General features: G+C 39.5%; 1 protein-coding gene across 8 annotated transcripts; it reads left to right on the plus strand.

The window, feature by feature from the left end:
• The first annotated feature begins 389 nt into the window (after window positions 1–389).
• On the plus strand, window positions 390–23,394 carry tbc1d22b (TBC1 domain family, member 22B). 8 transcript variants are annotated; one of them, XM_044352332.1, is made up of 17 exons: window positions 391–689; window positions 1,013–1,213; window positions 2,103–2,262; window positions 3,514–3,606; window positions 4,762–4,818; window positions 5,183–5,366; window positions 5,631–5,799; window positions 17,549–17,716; window positions 17,829–17,899; window positions 18,156–18,284; window positions 18,418–18,483; window positions 20,100–20,214; window positions 20,447–20,553; window positions 20,627–20,702; window positions 21,054–21,181; window positions 21,417–21,512; window positions 21,863–23,394. In XM_044352332.1, the coding sequence occupies exons 4-17, from the start codon at window positions 3,578–3,580 to the stop codon at window positions 21,989–21,991; spliced, it is 1,524 nt and encodes a 507-aa protein (XP_044208267.1). In that variant the 5' UTR covers window positions 391–689; window positions 1,013–1,213; window positions 2,103–2,262; window positions 3,514–3,577; the 3' UTR covers window positions 21,992–23,394. The 8 variants fall into 8 exon arrangements, with proteins under 8 accessions (XP_044208265.1, XP_044208267.1, XP_044208266.1 ...); XM_044352331.1 differs by having other exon boundaries at window positions 1,013–2,262; XM_044352333.1 differs by lacking the exon at window positions 1,013–1,213.
• Window positions 23,395–23,510: the final 116 nt, after the last annotated feature.

Genomic DNA, 23,510 nt, shown 5'->3' on the forward strand with positions numbered 1-23,510 from the left:
GATTTTATTGCCTACCTCTTCTGTTATTTTTTTACGTTATTGTTTTTTATTTATTACTTTTACCCTATGTCCTGTTACCATGTTGAATGTATCAACCAATTGAAAGTGAATGCCTGTTGTGTTATCTTTATTTCATTATGATGCCTATTTTCTGTTATTGTCTTAATGTCACACATGCTGTAAGTGACGGTTTCTATAAATAAAGAGATGAGGGGAAAACAAAAACAATAGCTTAGCCTTTGAACATCCCCTGAGAACAACAAGAAACTTTCACCTATCAGCATGAGATTTCAAACGTCTCCTTCCTATCGTTGTGTGTTTATTATTTAGCATCCCTGACGTCAATCCCCCAGCCTCTCCTATTGGTCACTTTCACCGCACCTGTTCGACCCTCCCGCCAATCACCCGTGTCGTTCGGTGTGCTCGAAGATGGCGGTTTCAAGTGCTCCGTATCACACATCATCGTGTTTGAGAGCAGCATAGCTTTATCCCCCAGCCGTTTACACGCACCAGGAGGCAGAGCAAAGCAAGCCGAGCGGCGCTGAGCTGCCTCTAGTGAGACGTTTCTCCATGGTTTGTTCGTCCGAGGAGCTGGTGTCGGTGTCGGCCTGAAGGAGGTTGTGTTATCCGACTATGGCCACCGAGAACAGGGTCCATTTCTGGAGGAGAAACGCAAAGGTTCCCGGAAGGTGCGTTTTCACTCTGTCTGTCTTAATTAACGAGGACTGCATTCATTTTCACGTTTCACGCGGATACCGTCTAAATATCCTAGAAATTACCACCTACTTTGTGTTCAGGGACATATTAGTAATATCCTAATGTAACATTAGCTGATCAACTCATAATGAAGCACAGGAACAGTTAGCTTAAAGCCCAGCTCTTAAGCCGACTTTAACGTATAAACTGTCACTGTACGTGCCTCAAGAATAATCATTAGTTGGCCATACTGTAGTTGTGGATTTTAATTAATTCACTTGGGGACTTTTCTGTTCTGTGTACCGTCTTGTTTCAGTGTGTGTCTGTATGCTAGCCTCCAGCTGTGAGAGACAGACCGGCTTCTGTGTAGTGGAGGTGTCAGCTGTCAAAGTCCGAGCACCGCCCGCTGTATGCTTTCAGCCTGTGCTGTGCTGAGAGGCTGTGTCACATAATAGGCTGGCTGCTGAGAGAGAGGACAATTAAGAAAAGCTGCACTGCCCTGATGAGGATCCCTGCAGTAATCTCAGATCTCCTTATGTTGTTTATGGGGTTTCTATTAGATGAATCATAAGAGTTCACTGAGGAACATCCTCTTTTGTGGCAGTTTTATTGATGACTAAGATCTTTTGACAGCTCACCCACAAGACACATTTGACCAGGCCATAGTTAATGCTTGATTTACACTTGATTGTCACTAGAGCTGCACCGATAAGTTGATCAATAGAAAGTTAGTTGGCATCTATTTTCATCTCTGATAATTTAGTTTGCCAAATATTTCCTTGGTTGCATCTTCAGTGTGAGGATTTCATGTTTTTCTTTGTCATATCTGATAGTAAACTGAATATATTTGGGTTTTGGACTGTTTGTAGAATAAAACAAGCTATTTGAAAACATCACCTTGGGCTGTGGGAAAATAAAATGAGCAGGTTTTATCAGGTTTTTTTCTGATATTTTCTAAATAATATGATTAATGAATGTATACAGGAATTAATCAGCAGATTAACCGATAAGGAAAATAATCATAAATTGCCACACATAACAGGCTTATTACAAAGTAGAGACTATGTGATGTTTTATGGCAAAAAAAAGTATTTTGTTCGTGAAGAGTGAGGAAGCATGTGGACCATGATTCTTTAATTACATTACTTCCTTAATTACAGCCTGAGAATTAGTCTAGTCCCAGCCTGTAAAGTTTGTTCAACTGGTATCATTATAATGGGCACTGAGGGGCTGCAGGTATTCTCACACTATCTTTACTTTTACTCTCCTTAGCCTGTACACGTGTGTTGGTTAGTGGAAAATGAAAACTCATCAGGCTTCAATGATACGATGCTGTGTGTTTATGTGTTTATTCCTGTGTTATGTGTTTATTCCTATATTAGCCTTTGTGTTTCTATTTCTGTCAGGACTCTGAGTTGGTGTCCTGCCCAAGCTCTATGCAACTACTTGACAGAGAGGGTGGAGCAGAGAAAGGGAGGCCAACTTGTTTGGCAAATCTGAGAAGAGAGGATCTCTAAGGAGAGGGCGTTGTTGTCCATGTCACACACTGATCTCTCTCAAACTGTGGTGGGTGGAAAGCCTGGAAACCCAAACACAAACATATGTTGGAACAGGAAAGCCAGCAGCTAGTCTTGCTGCCTGTCCATGAGCAGCTCCTGATAAAACAAGTCTGAGGCTTGTAAACAAGAGTCTCTGGCACTGCCAGATAACCAGCAGGCTCAGTTCTCAGCCACCAGGCTTACTGTCAGTTTATTCATGCAAAGGATATGAATGAGGTTGATGCCTTTTAGCCTCGAGCGTGAGAGGACACAGTTTAACAAAATCCACATACTAGAAGTGATATTTGTTGCTTTGTGATATCCACACAAGCCTCTCAGCTACTTTGAATGAAGCGCTTATCACAACTGAAATTTTTGTCGCACTAATGGACATTTTGAATAAATGGTGATATTAGATCTAGATTTTGACCATTACCATGGCAAAAGGAAAGAATAATCATTAGAATATTTGAGAGATGCAACAATTAGTTGATGAATCAGTTGCCAGCTATTAAATCAATTGCCAACTATTTTGATAATCAATTAAACATTTGGAGTTGTTCTTTAAGAAAAAACTGTTCTGGTTCCAGCTACTCAAATGTGAATATTTTATGGTTTCTATGATAGTAAACTGAATATCTATGGGTTGTGGACTGTTGCTCGGGACAAAAGAAGACATTTGAGGATGTCACCTTGGGCTTTGTGAAACAGTGATAGACATTTTCCACAATTTTCTGACATTTTATAGACCAAACAACTAATTTTAAACGTTTAAACGAGAAAATAATCAACAGATTAATCAATAATGAAAATAATCGTTAGTTGAAGACCTAGAAAATTCCTTTGTTCCAAATCTGTAAACAGAATTCTTCTCAAAGGCCACAGGTATCATTCAGTCTCTCTGTCTCTTTGTCTCAAAAGTAAAACAGGTTTATAGGAAAATTCCTGTTTTACAAGACTGTAACTAATAACTGATTTGTGCTGTTACACAGGCAAGGACATGCATCCTTGCTCCAATTATAATACTGTGTAACCACAATTTTAACTGGCGTTTGATTGTTGAGCATGCATTACTAGATCCAATATAGAATTTTTAGATAAAAGTTTGAATGGAGATATAAAGTCAGTGGAGGCGGCTGCTGCTCTTGGCTGTCTATAAAGGAAAAGAGATAAGGGAGCGTTATTGGCACTGTGCCCTCAGTGTCAGTGCAGTGTGTTGCTGGCCCAGGTGCCATCCTACAGTACGAGTCTTGACTGTGTCTGCTTTGGGTCATCACAGAGTGGGAAGGAGGGAGACATTCCTGCATCCGCTGAACATAATGCACACCAAAGGGTGGTGAAGAATGCTGGAGCTCTACAAGCTGTCCCCTAGGTCTGTTTAATACACAATAAGAACAGCACAATCTACACAAGAGAGGGATGTAGGGCTGTGCAATATGACAATATATATCGCGCAACAATCACAAACGTCTATTCGGTTCATATTATGCTCTATCGTTTATTTCATTGTGACGCATATCACACTCTTTATGGAAATATTTTTCATCATTTGGTGTTTGTCCATGTTTTGCACAGATTACATTAATAAATTATTCTTCTTAGCTTTTTACTTGCAAAGCTTTTATCACACTTAAAGTAACCCTCCAACTGTCCACCACTGTCTGTCTCTCCTCTGCTGCGCGTCACACACATGGAGGGCTGTGTCCTCCGTGTGTGCTTCACACAGAGGAATTAATTGAATTAAAATGTGCTATATCAGGATAGGTATCTTTATTGGGATATGAAATGACCTATATTGGGATATGAGATTTTGGTCACATCGCCCAGCCCTAGAGGAAGGTATAGTGTATTTAATAGGAGGGAGGAACTTGGCTGTCATCTATTGGTTAAAGGAAGAATGTGAAGCTGTGTTGACTGAATGTAATGGCAGTGGACACAATGTGTACTGCAGCTGTATCCCCAACACAGTGCATGAACATTGTCATTTTCGGCTATGGTGCTCTCTTTCCTATGATCCGTTGTTGTCTGTTTTTTAATTAGTGAACAGATTTTAAGGGATTGAGCTAGAGGTGAAGAGATTATTCTGATAGTTGATCAACAGAAAATGTATCTGCACCTATTGTGATAACTGATGAATAGTTTTTTATGATAGTAAACCGAATGTATTTGGGGTTTTGGACTGTTGGTCAGACAAAACACGCAATTGGAAGATGTTACCTTGGACTTCAAGACATTTTTCATCTGACATTTTATTGACCATATGCAGATTAATCAATAATGAAATTATTTTTTATTTGCAGTCCTAGATTGAGTGACTTACTGCAGTGCATCTACTCAACTAGGGAAAGTATGATAGAAGGAGCAACACAGATAAGGACAGGCCAGGTGTCAGCCAACTTTCCTCTGAATAACTGATCTGCTGAGAAGTCAAGTCTTTGACTGTTGGCACAAGTTAGGACAAAGGCTGTGAATCTGCATGTGTCTTTCTGCACAGAGGTGACAGCATATAACATGTCATCTTCTACAGCGTACAACCTGTATATGGAGCACAGCATCCACCTCTCGACCCACGACTACGACGAACGTAAGTGCTCAACACAACTGGACTGCATGGTGTTGTGTCATCCACATGGATGGATTTTGTTTGTGTCACTCCCATTTTCAGTTTGGTTTGGTTTGCAGCTGATTATTTCATGCTTCGAGTTTGAACATGAGTACCAATGTAACAGTGTTGACATTTATGTTGTTCAGCTACTTGAGAGATTTTCAGTGTTTTATTGCCCCTTTTTGCACTTTTATTTTTGTGTTTGTTTTGTTTTTGTTTATTTTTCTTTTGGCAATATTATCTCATAAAGTTCCCTGTATATTAATTACCAATGCTGCTCTCGACTTTTCTGTCTTCTTTTTCTTTTTCTGTCTGTTTGATCTCTCAATTTGTCCCTCTGCAGGTATCCCAAAGACACAAAGCCTAAATTCAACAATCTCAAGTCTAAAAAGGCCTCTAGCTTCCACGAGTTCGCCTGCAGCACCAACGATGCTTGGGACATCGATGATGAGGAGGATGAGGATTTCCTCAGGACCCCTGCCCCCACTTCATCCCTGCCATCAGGCCTTCACTCTATATCTATGCAGGTAGCTGCCACACATCATGCTTGGGTTTATAGACAAGTTTTGACATTAAATGGGCATAAAACATTGAGAGGGGGCTTTTTCCACTGTTACTACTGTTTATACTATTTGTATCTGGGCTGATAATGGTATTCATTTGAAAAACCACCCTATTTTAATGTGATGAAGTGATCTCAACTACAGTCTTTTTATCACAAAGTGATTATTTATGGTAAGATGTGGACACTGTGGAGATAATCTGATGTGTTTCCTTTGTCCACTCTGCAGCAGCAGAATCAGGTCGGTGATACAGAAGATGGGGTGTCACACAGGCTGGCACCTCCCAGGACAGACAGTCATACCCTGCAGAACGTGCAGGAGGAAGACACTGAGTGCGAGCATGTCAGTGGCAAGGTTGTCAAGTCTAAAAGTGAGGCCCAACTCAACACGTCCTCAGGTATGTGGGTAATATGCAGCAACAGTTCATTGGGCATTAATAACCACTGAGCAGCTTATCAGCTGATTCTTAGTGGAGCTAATTACAGACTTTGTCAGGAGGGACTTCACAGTGCAGTTAGGGCTGGTGGGATTGCATCAGGCTGTCTAGTCTAATATAAAATAAAAATGAAATGATTAGCTCCATGTGCACTAATAAATATGTGATTTCAGTGATACAGACAAATGCTTCTGGTCAAACTACCAATGGGTTTAATAAAATTGTTGGGCCTCATACTACATGTGCATGAGACAAAGGCAGGCCTGCATGCAACTCACAAAGCCTGATAACAAAAAAGGGCGCCCAGTAGAACAAAGGGAGTCCGTTTTGGACTCCATATCCCAACATGCACTGCTCAGTTCACACCTAGGTGTTAAACTGGAAACTGTTGTCTCTCATTGGTAGAGACACTTCAAAACAGGAAGTCACAGCAACACAGCCGTGATGTCACCGTCCCTTTAAAAACTTAATGCACCCAGAAAAATTCGCACTCCATGGTAACTGAGCTGGAGTGAAGTTCTGTCCCTCCGTGAACTGGTTTACTGAAGGAGGTAACCCCGTGCAAGTGCTTTTCCCCTTCTGACTGGAAGTTTTTCCCCTCGCTGGACGAGTTGAAACTTCGACCCATGTTCAACTGAACACAATTACCAGATCCGAGGGAGACTGCTGCTGCTGCAACCCAGCACTCTCACGGCCTGCAGAAGGAAGAAACGGATTTCTACAGGAAGACACGGATAACTTCTCTGCCCCACTCTTCAACCAAGTCGACTCTGCTGTGTCCTCTGCGACGCTGCCAAGGATCAGCTTACCGTGAAACCCACCGACAGAGCGCGAGGACAGCCCCGTCAGCATCCGAGCCGAGGAACCAAGCCGGACCAAAGACAGACTCAAACACACACTCTGCTCGCTTTCTGACGCGACCAAGTAAGAGGTTTAAGTCTGGGCAGAGACAGTGTTAGATTGTGTTTTATTTTCACCATCAGTGCTGTTGTGTTAGCTTTTAGCTTTTTAAGCTTTTTGTGTGAATTGATGGACCGCCAAGTCCCTTTGTTCTTCTTTACTCTGAGGAGTATTTGAAGTTTGCTGCCTGTGTTCACTATGCTAGACTGTTTTGTGTTTATCCCACTCGGGACTACTGCTGTGTTTGTGCCACCGTTAGTGAGAAAGTAAGTTGCTTTGTTGATCAAAAACCAGACAATGTGCGTCACAGACATCCGTAGCCATCCGTACACGCGCTCTCTGTGGACAAAGGAATTGCTTCTCTCCCCCTCATGGTCACTTTCCCTTCTCTTTCTTCCCTCTCTTGTGACTAACCCACACACGCGTGCACACGCACATATACACACACATCGTCTTACACATCTGATGGTCAGATAATGTGGGACACAGCCCCTCGTTATCCACCATCAGACACGTGTGTTTTAAACGGAATTGGGTAAGAGCAAGAGGCCAACCACCAGGCGGCGCCATCTTGCTATTGTCTAACCAAGACCATGGATGTATTATAAGATCTGGATACTGGACTAAAAATGGTGCCCATTCAGTCCTATAGGATTTGCTTGGCTGGCACATACCCCAAATAAAGTTTCTAGCTTCCAGGTTTGCTTCCGCGTTGTGCAGCACACTGAATATGCGCAGTAGTCTTTCCCCCACTGGCCCCGACTGCAAGTTCCTGCTCGGCCCATAGACTTAACATTGTGATGACATCACAGATTTTTAAATCTCTTTTCTTGGCTTGAGGAAAGTTTTACAAATATAAAACCTCCATGGATCAAAGGTTCATAATAGAAAGAGTCATAATTGACATTGTTTGCAGTTTGAGGTGTCCTGTCAACAGCTTTACAGACATCTCTTTTACAATGGTGGTTTATGGGGAAAATACTTTTTGGGCTGCAGAGGGATTGCAATACTGCGAGTGGCCACTGGGAAAAATTGGCTGCAAGGATGAGTGGCGGCGCCCTATCCAGCTCTTATTATATATCCATGACCAAGACACAGTGTTCACTTCTGCTATTTGGTTCTCGCGTGACTTCACATCTGCTATCCTTAAAATCGCGTGATGTCGTCTAACAAGACCATGCCAGTCATCTTAAATCTTGTGCGACCTCATCTCACAAGATCACGGTCACCATCTTGCCCACACACAGTCGTGTGGCTGCGGTCGAAAAGTTTTTTTTTTTTATTGACAATCTGAAACAAACAAGGCACCTTTTTAATGTCATATTCAATTTAGTCCTTCTGCCTCAGGTTGAGTAAAGTAAAAGGAAACCAACAGTAACAAAACAGAATAAAGATAGGTGTAGATGAAAAAAATGACATGGAACAAGAGCAAAAAATAAATAAAGTATACAAAAAGCAGGGCTATTTCAGATCAATTTAAATCTTTCTAATAATGAAAAAGTTTAAGGACTTTCTTGTCATTAACAAGTTTTAGAGACTTACTCAAAAGTTTTAACTCATTCTTCCAATGGTTTAAATTAGCTTTAAATTAGTTTAGCTTTGAAGTACCTACATTTATGTATGAAGAACTTTCCCAGTAATAACAGAATATTGAGGACAAAATCAAAGTTCCTGTTTTCAACAAATACACCAAACTTGATTGTCTTCACTTTCAGGGGTGACAATTCTATCTCCTTGGACTGTAGCCAGCCCTGCATATCACTCCAGAAAGACTGCACTGATTCACAATGGAAAAACAAACACACAATTATTCATATCTAAGTTAAACTTCATTCTTAGGAAATCATTTGTTTGGTAAATCTCATTTAAAATTTTAAAATTAACCTCTTTTACTTTAGGAGGGAGTGGAAATGAGAAGTATCGATTTCTTATTTCTTAACCTCTTCAGCTCCAAATTCCTTAAGTATATTTTCTTTTAACTGGGTTTGGATAGCATTCTTTCAATTGCAAATATCTAATAACTCTACTAGTGCATTTATTGTCACAAAAATCTATTCCTTGAATGCAAAGCTGCCTCAACCCCAGAGAGATCTTTATGTACAGAATGTCTTCTTTAACCATTGACCTCAGAGAGACTGGTATGGCTTTTATCATTCCATTATAGATCTTCACAGTACAGTGGAGTTGGAATTTCTCACAGAACTCATCATGTTGAAACAGATTTCCATTATCATCCATAACATGAACAACAACCCAAATCCCTTTGGACCTCCATTCCTCTAAATATACGGATTTTCTACCGAGCAGTATGTATCTGTTGTTCCACACTCGTGTGTTGTGTGGTATAAAGTTATGTTCATAAAGTAATTTCCAGTAGAGGAGGGTTTGCTGATGGAAATTAGAAAGTTTAACCAGTAATGAGCTACAGTCACAACGTAGGAAAAAGTCTATTCCACCCATTTTCTGAAAGATTATATTGGGGATAATAAACCAAAAGGAGTGTTCTTAATAAAAGATTTTAGCCATTTCAATTTCAAAACACCATTCATGATATCAAAGTCGCACCCCCATCTTCATAGTTTTTAACCATATCATTTTTCCTTATGTACTGACACTTATTTCTTCATATGAATTTGAAATTGACACTATTTATTGATTTTTGTCATTCTTTCTTGTAGGGAAAAGGCCGGGTAGATGAGTCTGGATAAACTGTCCATTTTGGATAATAAAACTCTCCCAAAGATTGTAATATCTCACTTCAACCATCTATTTAGGATCTCCTTGAATTTGTCTATAGTATTCCAAATATTCATCTTGTCAGAGATAGTTTTATCCTTAGAAATCTCCAAATCTCCAATCACAGACAATCTTCAAATATTTAACCTCTGTCTTAACCTGTATGTTGCATAATGATTGCAGGGGATGTTCATGTAAGGTTAACATTTCACATTTGTCTAAATTTAATTTTAGGCCCGCTTAAGTTTTTGAAAATTGTTTAATAGACTGTAAAGCTAATGGGATTTGGTTTTCATTTTTTAGAAATAAAGCTGTCATCAGCCAGTTGACTTATTATTTGTCTTCCCAGCACATTTAATCCTTCAATATTATCGTTCTTAATCAGATTAGATAGCATTCCTGCAACCATTATAAACAGTAACGGTGAGCTGCCACGTCCTTGACAAATTCCCCTCTTAATATCAAATCTCGAGCAGGTGCCGTGTCCTAGAGCTACCAAGCTATTGATACCATTGTATAGCATTTTAATCAAATTAATAAATTTCTCTCCAAATCCAAAATAATATAGAGTATCCTGTATTAAAGGATGTTCAACAGAATCAAATGCTTTATAGAATCTATGAATAAAACAAACCCTTTTATCTGAAGTGTATCATTATAATCAAGTAAATCTAATATGTCTCATGTCTTAGTTTTATGTTATTATGAATTGATTTTCCTTTCAAAAATCCTGACTGTGTCTTACTAATTATGGTGGAAATACCTTTTTTCAGCCTAGCAGCAATAACCACAGAGAGTATTTTATAATCAGTATTAAGCAACATGACAGGTCTCAAATTATCTAATACTCTTTTATCTTCACCAGATTTAGGGATCAGGGTGATTAAACCTTGTTTCATGCTTGACGTCACTTCTTTCTTTCTCTCTCTTCATACATTCCTTATTGTTATTGTTATGATTGTTATTATTCTGTTCCCCCCTCCCCCTCTCCCTCCCCCCTCTTTCTTTCTCTCTCTCAACCCAACCAGTCAAGGCAGATGGCCGCATACCAAGAGCCGGCTTCTGCTTGAGGTTTCTCCCCGTTAAAGGGGAGTTTTTCCTTACCGCTGTCGCCAAGTGCTTGCTCATGGGGGAATTTTTGGGCCTTTGTACAGCTTAGACCTGCACTATATGAAAAGTGCCCTGAGATGACTTTTGTTGTGATTTGGCGCTATATAAATAAAAATGGATTGATTGATTGATTGATTAAAGCTTTAAATAACAAATTTCTTCAACTGGCAGAAGTTGGCTGTGAGCCCATCCATCCCTGGTGATTTGTTTGAAATCATTTTCAAGATAATTGAATCTAATTCCTCAATTTTAAGATCTGACTCACATAAATCCTTGAAAGAATCCTCAATACATGGGATAACATTCTTTATTAATACTCTCTCTCTCTTTTCAAAGAGAGTATTAGCCTCTACTAAAGAATAATCTGAGGAATACAATTAAGAGTAAAATGTAAAAACTTCTTTTTCTATACACCTGGAATCTTTGCACTCTACCCCATTTATCATTAGACTCATAATTAAATTCCTCTGTTGTCTACTTTTTTCTAAGTTACTGAAATAGGAGGAGTTCTTTTCCCCTACCTCAATCCATTTCGCTCGTGATCTTATAAAGGCACCCTGAGCCCTTTCAAGATGAAGATCATCTAACTTGACTTGCAGCTCCATCAATCTGTTTTTTTCCTGACTGTTCAGTTCAGATTTAATATAGCACTGAGCAAATTACTTTCATATTATCTAATTTTCCTGTTAATTCTTTGCAAAAATTCACAGTATATTCTCTAATTTAAAATTTAGTAATTTCCCATTTACCAATATTTCCGTCAATTGATTCATTATCTTCAATGTCCTTTATTATTTCCTAATCTTATTGCAATATTCTTCATTTTATAATAATCTAGCGTTAAATTTCCAATACCCTTTATTTCTGGTTTCTCTCACTATGGGTTCTAAAACTAGTTCTATAAAACAATGATCCGACAGAGTTGCCTTGGAGAATTTAGTTTGTGAAGCATGTCTCAGGATGTTATCACTCACTAACCAATAGTTAATTCTAGATTTGCTCCCACCGGTAGGCTTAAACCATGAATAACATTTTACCCCTGGATTTATTCTCCATATATCAGTAAAGTTGTTATCTGTCATAAATCCTTCAACAATGTCGTTACGTTGTGGTTTAGCTAATCTAGGAGGCCATCTATCTTCCCATTCATCTGGCGTCATGTTCCAGTCTCCTCCTACTAAAATAACATCAGTAGGGTACAGCATTTTAAGATCTGAAATCACAGTTGTTATATTTTCCATTAGTGTTTTGTTTAACCCAACATTGTTATAACCATATACATTAGTTATTATAAGAAACAGACTTTCAATTTTCAATACCACTGACACCCAGTGACCATCTCCATCAGCTCTGTGAGTCATTATTTTTCCAGGGCATTTGTTAAAGCAAATTGCCACACCTCCTGACCGGTTAGAGCCATGACTGAATAAGATCCTGTCTCCCCGTTGATTAGTCCAAAAAGTTGTGTCCACATCAGAGGAATGAGTCTCTTGTAAAAGCAAACAATGAGATTTTTGCCCTTTACAAAATAAAAACAGTGCTTTTCTCTTTGCAGTGTCTTTCAAGCCCTTAACATTTAATGAACCAAATGAAATTTAAACATTTACAATTGAAACTAGAACAAAAGTGAACAAAAATTAACTTCAAGTGTAGCAATCGTTCACTCAGCCCACTGGATGAACACTAACTTTTATAGGGCTTGATCATCCCATTAATGATTTCTCCACTCTATCACATTCATCAGCGTATGATTTCACCTGCCAACCTTAATTCGTTATTCTTCAATGTATCCATGTGAGCCACGAAAAAAGGCCAGTTTTCCAGCCCTCCTGGCTTCTTCAATTTGGGGCCACAGCTTTCTCCTCTCCTCCCAATCCTCCCTTGGTAACACTTCAGCAAAACAAATGCCTTTATCCTTGCAGATGAGAGAGTTTTTGCTCCGACGCCAGATTTCTTCCTGCACTCGTCTTTGTGTAAACAGAACGATGACATGTCTGTTGTTATTGTCCATCTTTCTCCCGACTCTGGTGCGACATCAACTGCTTCTTTTTTTCATTTCTGGGACAACTTTACCAAGGATTTGGATGACTTGTGTTCTGATATCTTCCTCTTTTTTCTCTTCCAAGCCCGGATCCAGAGGCACCACCTCATCCTGTATCTTTCTTGTTCTCTGACTCTCTCCTTGAGTTTGTTGTTCTCTTTACATAGTTGGTCGTCTTTTTTCTTCAGGTCATTGACTTTCTTTTTACATTCTTTCATCTCTTCAGTGTTAAACTGAACTGCCTTTGCTAAGCTAGCAATCATAGCACTACTTTGTTTTGTTTGCATGCTTAAGTCGGCCAGCTGCTCATCCACTGTCTTTTCAAGGCTTAATATCGCCTCTAATATGGTTTTGTTAGAGACTTCTAGATTCTCACCATCATCTGTTGGCTTGGGTTTCTTCTCCAATAGCTTCTTACTTGGTGTTGTCAGTAGTGCAGCGGCGTCTCCATGCTCCCTCTTGCTTAGCATAGTTACATCCATTGCATAGTCATGCTCCGCTTCTCGACCACCTTCTTTTCTTTCCACATTAGGCGGCTTTTCCTGTTGTTTTAGGTCCATTTTCAGTTTTGCAGGTTGAATCAGCTTTTGTGTGTTTGGATCACTATTTTATGTATTTTTTCTGTGAAAAAGGACAGATTTAAATATGTCTTACTTACGTTTACACTTTGTTTTGTGAAGTATGCTTTACTGTTCCGCCACAAGATGCGCTAGTTGTACGCGTAACGCCTGGGTGGATGTGTAAACCTCAGCAGTGCGTGTACGTCGCTGAACTGCCGCGACTCTCATGCTTGCAGCGTCCACACAGGAAGCGAAGTGTGTCCCAGGGGTAACGCCTGGGACACACTGGATGCGTGAGCAGCACGTGTGCGTCACGGAACCTCTTGCTTTTCATTTCGGCACCCATGTTAACAGGTTAGAGCAGCCACACAGCCCGCTGCTGCTGCGTCACATCATCTAGAGATACGAGGTCTCGCCTATTCTCTCCGCATGACGCATGCAGTTCTCAGCAGAAATAGACAGGGAACATGATAGAAAGATAGGGCCGCCAGCGGCAGAAGCGCCGCAGCAGACACGCTTCCTATGTGGACTTTTTACTTATTTGAACTGTGGTTCCTGTACATCTGCCTTACCACAGCTGCTTAGCTAAGGTAGCTGTAGGTTTTCAGGAGCATCATGGTTAATATAAAGTTATTTTATATTTTATACTGGTTGCTCATTCTGGTCGATACACTATGTTATTGTTGTAAAATGGTTAAATGTGATATGTTGGTATTTTTGAATGACCAGTGTTGTTTATATAATGTATATATTATTGTTTGTATTATGTAGGAGTGTTCATGTATGCAGTGGAGCAGAGAAGGCTAAACAAAAGCTTAAAACAGTGAAGTTACTGCTAAAGTATATTTTGGGAAGCTGGTTACAGCAGCAGTAAAAGTGTGTAAGTTTTAGTACACAGATTTTACAGCAATATTTGGTAACTTAATTATTACTGGTAATAACAACAGATTGGTGTGTAGAAGTTATACATTGCTACTATAGCATGAACCGGTGACAGTTCATCATTGTTGTGTTGTTAATGGATGAATTGTTAAATTTCTTATGTGAGGATTATTGTGAACAAGAGACTTATGGTTCAAGTCTAAAAGAAAGAGAGAAGATGAAATTTGTTTCATAAAAAACAGAACAGCCTGCTGAACGAACACAACTAACGTCTCCTGTCTCTGATTCCCTGTATAAAACAGGACATGTCTTCTGCATACAGGTAATTCATGCCTGAGGCCTGTAACATGTTCATCTTGACAACTTTGAGTGGAGAGTCACCAACTTTAGACTTAACTTTGGGACAAGATTTGATGAGCTCCAACAAATGTCAACCCACCATCTTGCGGCCAACCTGCGGTTGAAAAGTCCCTCCTATCCTAACCACTTTTTCTTGACCTCGATGGAAAACTTCACGAGGTCAAGGACAGATATGAAGGAGAATTCATAAGGACTTAACAATGTTCTGAAGATGGACTACAAAAAGTGCATCTTAGATGCTTCGTCCCGGTCGTTCTCACCCTTTCATGCAGGCTATATAAACGTGGACAACACAGTGAAAAATATCACTTCATTGCCAAGGTCGGAATTGAATTAAAAAAAAAGGAATATAGGCTAGGTATGAAAGATAGACAAAACATGTTACTACTGTACATATCATCATTCTCAAGTTTCAAACATGATGAATTAAAAACATCATCTGACTAAAAATATCTCATATCCCTTTCTCTTGAAAGACAGACTTCTGTGTTGTGGTTAATATGCCGATTATGATCTGTTATTAGCTTATAATGCATATAATAGCCTAAGAACCACCACATACAACTCAAACACCTTGAAATGTTGACTTGTTTGTGCTTTAAAGTTGTTATGGTTGATACAGGCTGTGGGTCTGTTTCCCCTTCGTCCAAATCTCTGTTCAACTTGTTTGATAACAGGATAAACAAATATACAATTAATTATTTTGTTTCCGTTGTGAAGAAACAGCGTCTGGTGATTTAAATAATGAAGTTACGCTGCTGTGCCTGGTGCGTAAATGCACCGAGTGTCTCTCTTAATGTGGGTGATCCCTGCAAGTATATAATAAACTCAAGCAACATTACAGCCTTTTTAGTGCCAAATTCCATCATTTTGTTATGATCCATCCACTGCAGCTCAACAGGGAAACACTGCACAGGGAAAGAAAAAAGGAGAAAGCAGTGTAATTTCACTGATTATTTAAATCTCCAGACACGCCGACAGGACCGGTTGGGATCTAATATTAATTGTTTATTGAAGGTGTTTCCTGGTTGAGCTGCAGTGGAAGGATTATTAAATACCTGCAGCAATCAACCCCACCCCCCACCTGCTGCAGCAGAAATGATAAGTGCGTTTCCCCATTAAGATACGCTGTGTGCATTTACGCACGAGGCACAGAAGCATAACTTCATTGATTATCTATCTATCTATCTATCTATCTATCTATCTATCTATCTATGCTGTAGCAAGCATAGTCAATGACAGTGTGTTTGTAAAGATGCAGTAGGGCAGATACTATACATATAGCTATAAAAGTGAAAAACAAGTTGTTTTCTGGTTTTGGTTTAATTTCTATTCCAATTGCCGATTTGAAGACAAAAACAGGAAAAGCATGTGAACTTCTGTTTTTTAATTCACACGAAAAACTATATAATGCATTGTATATTTGTTTATCCTGTTATTAAACAAGCTGAACACAGCTTTGGAAGGGGGATACACGGACCGCTGTGGATGTGTAATGTGGGTTTAATTCTTTGAGTTTTGTGAATGGTGCGCAAGGATTTGTGGGACGAGATTATCTCCTTTCCTTTCGTAAAGGATGGTCAAGTGTACCCTATGCTGAAGGAGATGAAAAAGGAAGCATTGAAGCACCTTTCCTTAGCATTTAGAGAATTAGACTAGCTCTTATCATGGCTGCCACTTATATACTTCCGGGTCATTTCACTCAGTTAGGAACCTTCCTAAGCAAAAAAGACTATTCGACTGCAGCCCGAGACACACACATACCCACTTACACTCCCATACTCACACACACACACACATGCAGTCACCTGCATGTGTTCAACCATGTACAGCTTTGATGATGTATGTTTGCTTAGGTAGGATTAGATTTTAGAACAGTGGTTTATTGATCAGAGCATTTGTTAACTTTGTTAATTTTGCTAAGTTCAATAAATACTGCTATACCTTTAAAGAGAAGTATTTTGTCATTATTGTTTTATATATTTTGAAAAGTGGCTGATTGAGGTGGTCAGAGCTCAAATTCATACCTTCTTTGTTCACCTGTGAATATTGATATCAGTCAGATATTAACATTCTAGGTGAACTCTTTTATGAGACCTTATTGTTTGGTTATTGGTCCCGGTTTCTAGGTGGTGCCCCGTTATTATTAATCCATATTAATAATTTTATTATTTTTTATCATTAACAATTATCTGATTATTAATTATTGCTAATAACCAACCGTGCTCCTCACAGATCTGACACTTGTGTCCCCCTGTGAGGCTCTTTAACAGTTGGTGCCTCGTATTATTAATTAATATTAATAATATTGATATCATAATTCATAATTATCTATGATAATTATGAATTAGTTCTAATAACCAAACGCACTCCTACCAGTCCCAACAACATCAACACAATAGGACTATGTAGTAATAGTGTATCTTAAGTTGTCTTTATGAAAAAAGACTAATTAAAGCTTACCTCCACTCTAATAATACTGTGTGCTCTTAACCCCCAGCAGCTTCAGTGGAGTGTGTTTTTTACCTAGCTGCAGCTGTATGAAACTATGTGTTTGTGAGGCAGGATGCTGCTAAAAGAGAACGTTTGAAAATCTTTTATAATGTCAAAATGTCAACAGGTGTCAGTAGTCCTGGATTAGGTTGGCCCATGCCCCTATGAGTCGGTGTGTTGCCTTAAACACTCAGACAGGGCTTCTGGCTATTCACAAGTCCAGCTGACTTTTAAATTGTCCAGCTGACTTGTAAATTGTGAGGGTATTCACCGGTCACCTGCACCTCTATTCAGAAGTCACCTGGCTTCTAAATATTCAGGCTATTCACAAGTCACCCACTGAGCTTGTGCCATCAGGGCCCCAAGGCAACAGCCTAAGGCACTCATAATCTCTAATATCTTTTAAATCACCTCTTAAAAATGTAAAGATACCATTTCATCCATTTCATGTGCTTTTTTTACAAAATAAAGACCAAGAACTGATCTAGAAGAGTTTTTAGAATTTTGCTATGAATTTATTATTGTAGGGCCTTCTTATTTAACTTGTTTATTCCATTCCATGTCTATTACTGTTGTATTTATCTCTGTATCATTAGCTTTTCTCACTTTGCTTGTGTGTCTCCTCCAGTTCGCTCCACACTGCAGAAGCAGCAGTCTCTCCCAGTTCGTCCCTTCATCCCACTGGTGGCTCGCATCTCAGACCAAAATGCATCAGGGGCACCACCCATGACAGTGCGGGAGAAGAGCAGGCTGGACAGATTCAAGCAGCTGCTGGCTGGTCCCAACACTGACCTAGGTAAGAGAACAACAAAGTCAGAGCCAGACTTGCCTGTCTTTGTTTGTTGATCTCTGCTGTAGTGTTCTATACAGTGTTGACAATGTGTGTTTATATCTTTGCACTGTTATAGAGGAACTCCGGAAGCACAGCTGGTCGGGCATACCGAGAGAGGTCCGGCCAATCACATGGAGACTTCTCTCTGTAAGTCTCATGACCTGCAGTTTTATAATATCACATGTGCTGCACTTCATCTGGGCGGCATTCTGTCTCAGTAGTAGTAGATTTTTAGTTTCTGTGAAGCCAGTTGCATTCCTTTTTAAAACTGCTCACATAATGTCAAAAGCCTTATCTTATGGCTGGTTTTGTTCTTTTTCACTAAAACACATAATTAAAAACTGTTTCTCCTCACTGGCACTTTTGCTTTGGTATTTTCTCTTCTTTCCCTGGTCTTGGACAGGGCTACCTGCCAGCCAACAAAGAGCGCAGAGAGCTGGTGCTAAAAAGGAAGCGAGAAGAATACTTTGGCTTCATAGAGCAGTATTACCACTCCAGAACAGATGAGCACTATAAAGACACATACCGACAGGTAATACTACAGTTACAATTAGTGAATAGAGATGAACTTAAACTGCTACTACTCATCTGTCAAAAAACCAATAAACACCATGTTCTGATATTAAAGGAAACATGCAAAAACATTTATTATCTCTTCCTGTTAGATCCACATCGACATTCCAAGGACCAACCCTCTGATTCCTTTGTTCCAGCAGCCTGTAGTACAAGAGGTAAGATCAGAATTACTGAACAGCTGAATTGCATGTGGGTCTTTTGTCAGTCATGACTTGAAGATTTTCCTACAAGAGAGGTATTTGCTTGTGTAGAGAGTATGGGGTCTTGAACCCACAGTGAAAAGCTGAACTTTGTGCATTTTTGTGTTGAGTTTGTTTTGGTTCACAAGAGTCCGTGTCACAAAGAAAGATTAGTGAGTTAGCCAGCTATCTTCTGGTTTTTAGTTATGAAGAAGTAAGCTCCCTTTTAAAATGCATGCATGCACGTACACAAACACACACAGATGCACACACTTTTAATTAGTTAATTGTAAATTATCAGTTTCCTCTATGTTTTGGCAGCAGGAAGAGCCTTACTTCACTTTCAACTGTTTTTAGGTGTATCATATTTTTTCAAAATAGTTCGTTTAGATTCAAAACAGCAGCTACTCACTCTAGACTACTGAAGTTGTTGAAAATGCTAGTTATATTTTAAATGGCCTATATAATAATTCACACACTCATTTATAACTTTAGCGATTTTTAATATTTGGATACTATTCCCACAGTTTCTATAGCTTCTCAATCTATTCTAGATGTGTGATTATGTCAGACATATTTCACCTCACTGAATATCACCCTTTCCTTTTGGAGTTTCAAGTTCACACAATCTGCATGTAAACCATGCTCCTAAATGTTTTTTGTGAAATGGGCTCCAGGATAACTGATGGACTGTAAGCTGTACTGTACTGTAAGGCTCAGTGATGTGAAGCCAGGCAACCTAACGAAGACACAGTTGAACTTGCTTCATGAACCGATACAGGCCCCTAGACTCATTTTCAAACACCACATGACTTGGCTTTAACTTGTGTCAAATGGTGATGAGTGACATTAGAGATTTTGACAGGAGAGCAAATGTTTAAGGTTGGTATTTGCTGTAATTTCATGAATATCAAATAAATGAATACGATCCGTTCAGCCATGATTTAGTTATTAGTAACTGCTGGGTGTCAGATGTTAACATGTCTCCCCTTAAACCAGAAAAACCTTATTGCCTTTATCTGTTGTGCACTGAAGCATGACAGTATCATCTTTGAAATGGTGAATTTTTCTTTTTTTGGTGGGTTTTCAAAACACCAAAGATCTGTTTCCAGAATTACTGGACATTTTGACACTTTTGTCAAAAGTGTGTGTGTATATATATATATATATATATATATATATATATATATATATATATATATATATATATATATATATATATATATATATATGTAACAACCAAAAATGAATGTTCTGTTCACCACTACATTTCAATTGTTGTTTTAAACAGTTGCCTCAGGGTCTTTCTGCAGGTCTCTGTCCAGTATCATCTTCTGTTGCAGCTGACAGTGTAACATCACCTACTGTAGGCTATAATATTCTCTCCACTTATCTTTGTGACGGCTCAGGTGGCATTGATCAGACTCAAATGAGCAATTTATGACAAGTCTGTGCATTTAAGGGAGTTTTTCAAATCCAACTTTAAACACTTTTACAAGCAAATCTCACACAAAAAAGTCAATAGTTTTAGGAGAAAAATATGACAATGTTCTTGAATGAGGTCCAGTGTGTCATTGTCTTTCTTTCCTCAGGTGTTTGAGCGTATCCTCTTTATCTGGGCTATCCGTCATCCGGCCAGCGGTTATGTCCAGGGAATCAATGATCTGGTCACACCCTTCTTTGTTGTCTTCCTGTCTGAGTTTGTCAGTAAGTTTCTTGTTACTTGTGTCTTTCTTCTCCTGGTTTGCACAGTTACGTTTTCTTGCTTGATGTTGATGCTGGTGCTTTGTGTACCTATATTTTGCAATGTTGTTACCACATCTACATTCATAAACATTTTTGAACCAATCTCAATAGAGAGCACCATTCTGAAATCTGACATTGTTAACTGTATGAGTCAGGCCATTTCTGTTTCATTCAGTGTCATTTGTTCTTCCAGCAGAGGATGTGGAGAACTTCGAGGTGGTAGCACTACCTCTGGACACCCAAAGAAACATCGAAGCTGACAGCTTCTGGTGTATGAGCAAGCTGCTGGATGGAATACAGGTATGCTCACACACATCAATGAACACAAACAAATGTTAAAACTGCAAGTTTGTTGAAATTGATATCCTTTCAGGACAACTACACTTTTGCTCAGCCTGGAATCCAGAACAAGGTGAAAGCTTTGGAGGAACTCGTCAGCAGGATAGATGGTAAGCAGGTCCCTTCTCAGTCATTGCTTCATCTTCATTATGAAATGTCTATGGTGCTCAAGTATAAGAAATAGTGTGTCACATTAGGTTTTAAGTTGCCTTTACTTTGAATTGACATGTTATCTGCTCTTTCCTCCTTAATTTGTGGGTACTATGAGCCCATACATGTAGAAAGTGATAAGAGGATGTGTAGCTGATTCCAGATAGGAGCTATAAGCAGGAAACCCACAATTTTAACTTAACATCTGTGTGTGTGTGTGTGTGTGTGTGTGTGTGTGTGTGTGTGTGTGTGTGTGTGTGTGTGTGTGCGCGCGCGTGTGCGTGTGTGTGCGTGCGCACGTCTGTATCCAGAGGATATTCACAATCATTTTAAGAAGTATGAGGTGGAGTACCTGCAGTTTGCTTTTCGGTGGATGAACAATCTGCTGATGAGGGAGCTACCGCTTCGTTGCACTATCCGTCTCTGGGACACCTACCAGGTAGAGCAGAGTGGGCACCATTATCCAACATTTACAGTATCATTCAATCCAGTACAACAGCAGCCTGAAAAACTTCTAAAGAACCAACACTACTGCAAATATTTATTATTGTTGTTATTGTTGTTATACAGCATTTGCTAAGTTGCCTGAGTTCAGGTGTCTTTGCTTGTAAGTTTTGGTTATTGGTCAAAGCTGAGATGTAATTGGCTGCAATATTGGGTTTTGTTTTCCACAGTCTGAAGCAGAGGGTTTCTCCCACTTCCACCTGTATGTCTGTGCTGCTTTCCTTATTGAGTGGCGCAAAGAAATTCTCTCCATGATTGACTTTCAGGTACCCTTGTCTTTGTAGTTACCCACACTTTAACTATAGTATGGATAACATTGAAACATGTAACTTCGAAAACCATATACAAATCTGAATTTATGTGGTTTGAATTCTTCTCTTTGAAATGTCCAGACAATAATCTCAAGTTTTGCAAATTCAAAATTTCCTTTAAGTATTCAGTAGAAATTAAATGTCACCATTATGCATGAATACTTGAATCCACTGATTGACAGTTACCTTTTATGAAATAATCCACATACTGTATATATTTGTGAAATTCTATACATATTCCACCCTTAAATTCCACCTTTCAAAATAATGTCAGTGTTTCAAAATCATTTTCTGTTGCTCTTCAGGGCCTGCTCATGCTACTGCAGAACCTTCCTACAATCCACTGGGGTAATGAGGAAGTGGGCCTCCTGCTGGCTGAAGCTTATAGACTGAAGTACATGTTCGCAGATGCACCCAGCCACTACAAGAGATAGGCCTCCATCCATTCTTCCAAAATCACAGCAGACATAGTACTTTTAAATTTTTAACTCAGACTAGACTGTGACTGGATGGACCCACAGTATATACTCCAGACATCAAGTGTTGTCCCTGAGGTCACATGGAAGAGACTGACATGTGTGCAGTTCCAAAAGACCTGCAGGAAGTTATACCTGAGCCTCCTGACAATCCCACAAACATGATCCTGTGGAAATTAAGTGAATATCCCTTTGGGGTTGGGTTAATGGTGCACCCACCGAGCTCAGTGAATATGGGACTATTTTTCAGTCCATGTACTACACTGTATCAATGGACTGTTAGTGTAAACAGTCACAGCTATACCATCTTGTTTTTACTCATGCAGCACTGATTGTCTTTCTAGTTAGATGTACTTTAGAATAACATGCTGTAACATAAAGGGATGATGAATGTTTGTGAGATCATCCTTTTAGTCAGTTATAGTATCTACAGATTATATTTTTTGCAGATTTGTTTTGGTAGTTGTTTTACAAGGGGAGAAATATTAGCTGCAAACCAGGCAACTACAATATAAAACTTGAAGTCTAATATTTTAATTTAGTCTGACACTGGAAAGCTGTTATAAATAAGATTGACCCCCCCCCCCCCCCCCCCCAGAGGTTATTTGTCAGAAGATCTCTGTTTAGGTTTAGGGTTACCAAATCTGCACTGTACAATCAACTAATCAAAAGTTCTCTCCAATTCAGAAAAAGTGTATGAGGTCTTAATAAAGTGCTTGCTTGATCTTAAAATTAGAATTTTTGAGGAAAAAAAGATGTACGCAAGTTCATATTGAGTTTTTTTTAGGTGTAAGACCAAAGAGGAGAAAATAGTAGGTACTATGTTGAATTTCAGATTGTAGAACTGATTTTGTATCACTTTGGTTTCAGTATGAATTAGCTGACTTTGAAAATGTTGATAGACCAGGAGAAATGGCGACCTTCTAGTTATTGTAGCTTTGGGATTTCACATTCACGTCAGTTTATATGGGTCTTATTTCTAGGGATGCACGATATTATCGGCATGTCATCGGTATCGGCCTATAAAGGCTCCAAAATGAAATACCAGCATCAGCCATTTCTGCCGATTATGAGGGGCCACATGCAGAACCGGGGCTAACGCTAGCAGAGGCTAGCTGGCCTCTCAGCTAACGTTAGCCCCAGCTCTCCATGTGGTTCCAACCAGAGCACTGAGCCCCGGTTTGTTATTAAGGTTAAAGTGGGAAGAAGCAGCGGGTCAGACGGGTAGCTTGAGTGAAGTGGAGCCTGCGGAGGAAGCACCGGGCCCGTCAGGGAGAGACAGTCCGTCAAGGAGCTAAGTTCCGCTGCATAGATAGGAAACACCTCCGCTGACAGGATGTACCACTCTGTTTGGGGGGGGGGGGGGGGGGGGGGAATCTTTTTGGTTTATAACGGCAGTTGGCAACCAGCGTATTAGGTGCATTACCACCACCTTCTGTTCCGGAGTGTGGACCAGAGATTAAATCCTACACATTTA

The sequence above is a fragment of the Thunnus albacares genome, chromosome 5 (genome assembly GCF_914725855.1).
Source record: "Thunnus albacares chromosome 5, fThuAlb1.1, whole genome shotgun sequence".
Lineage (NCBI taxonomy): Eukaryota > Metazoa > Chordata > Actinopteri > Scombriformes > Scombridae > Thunnus > Thunnus albacares.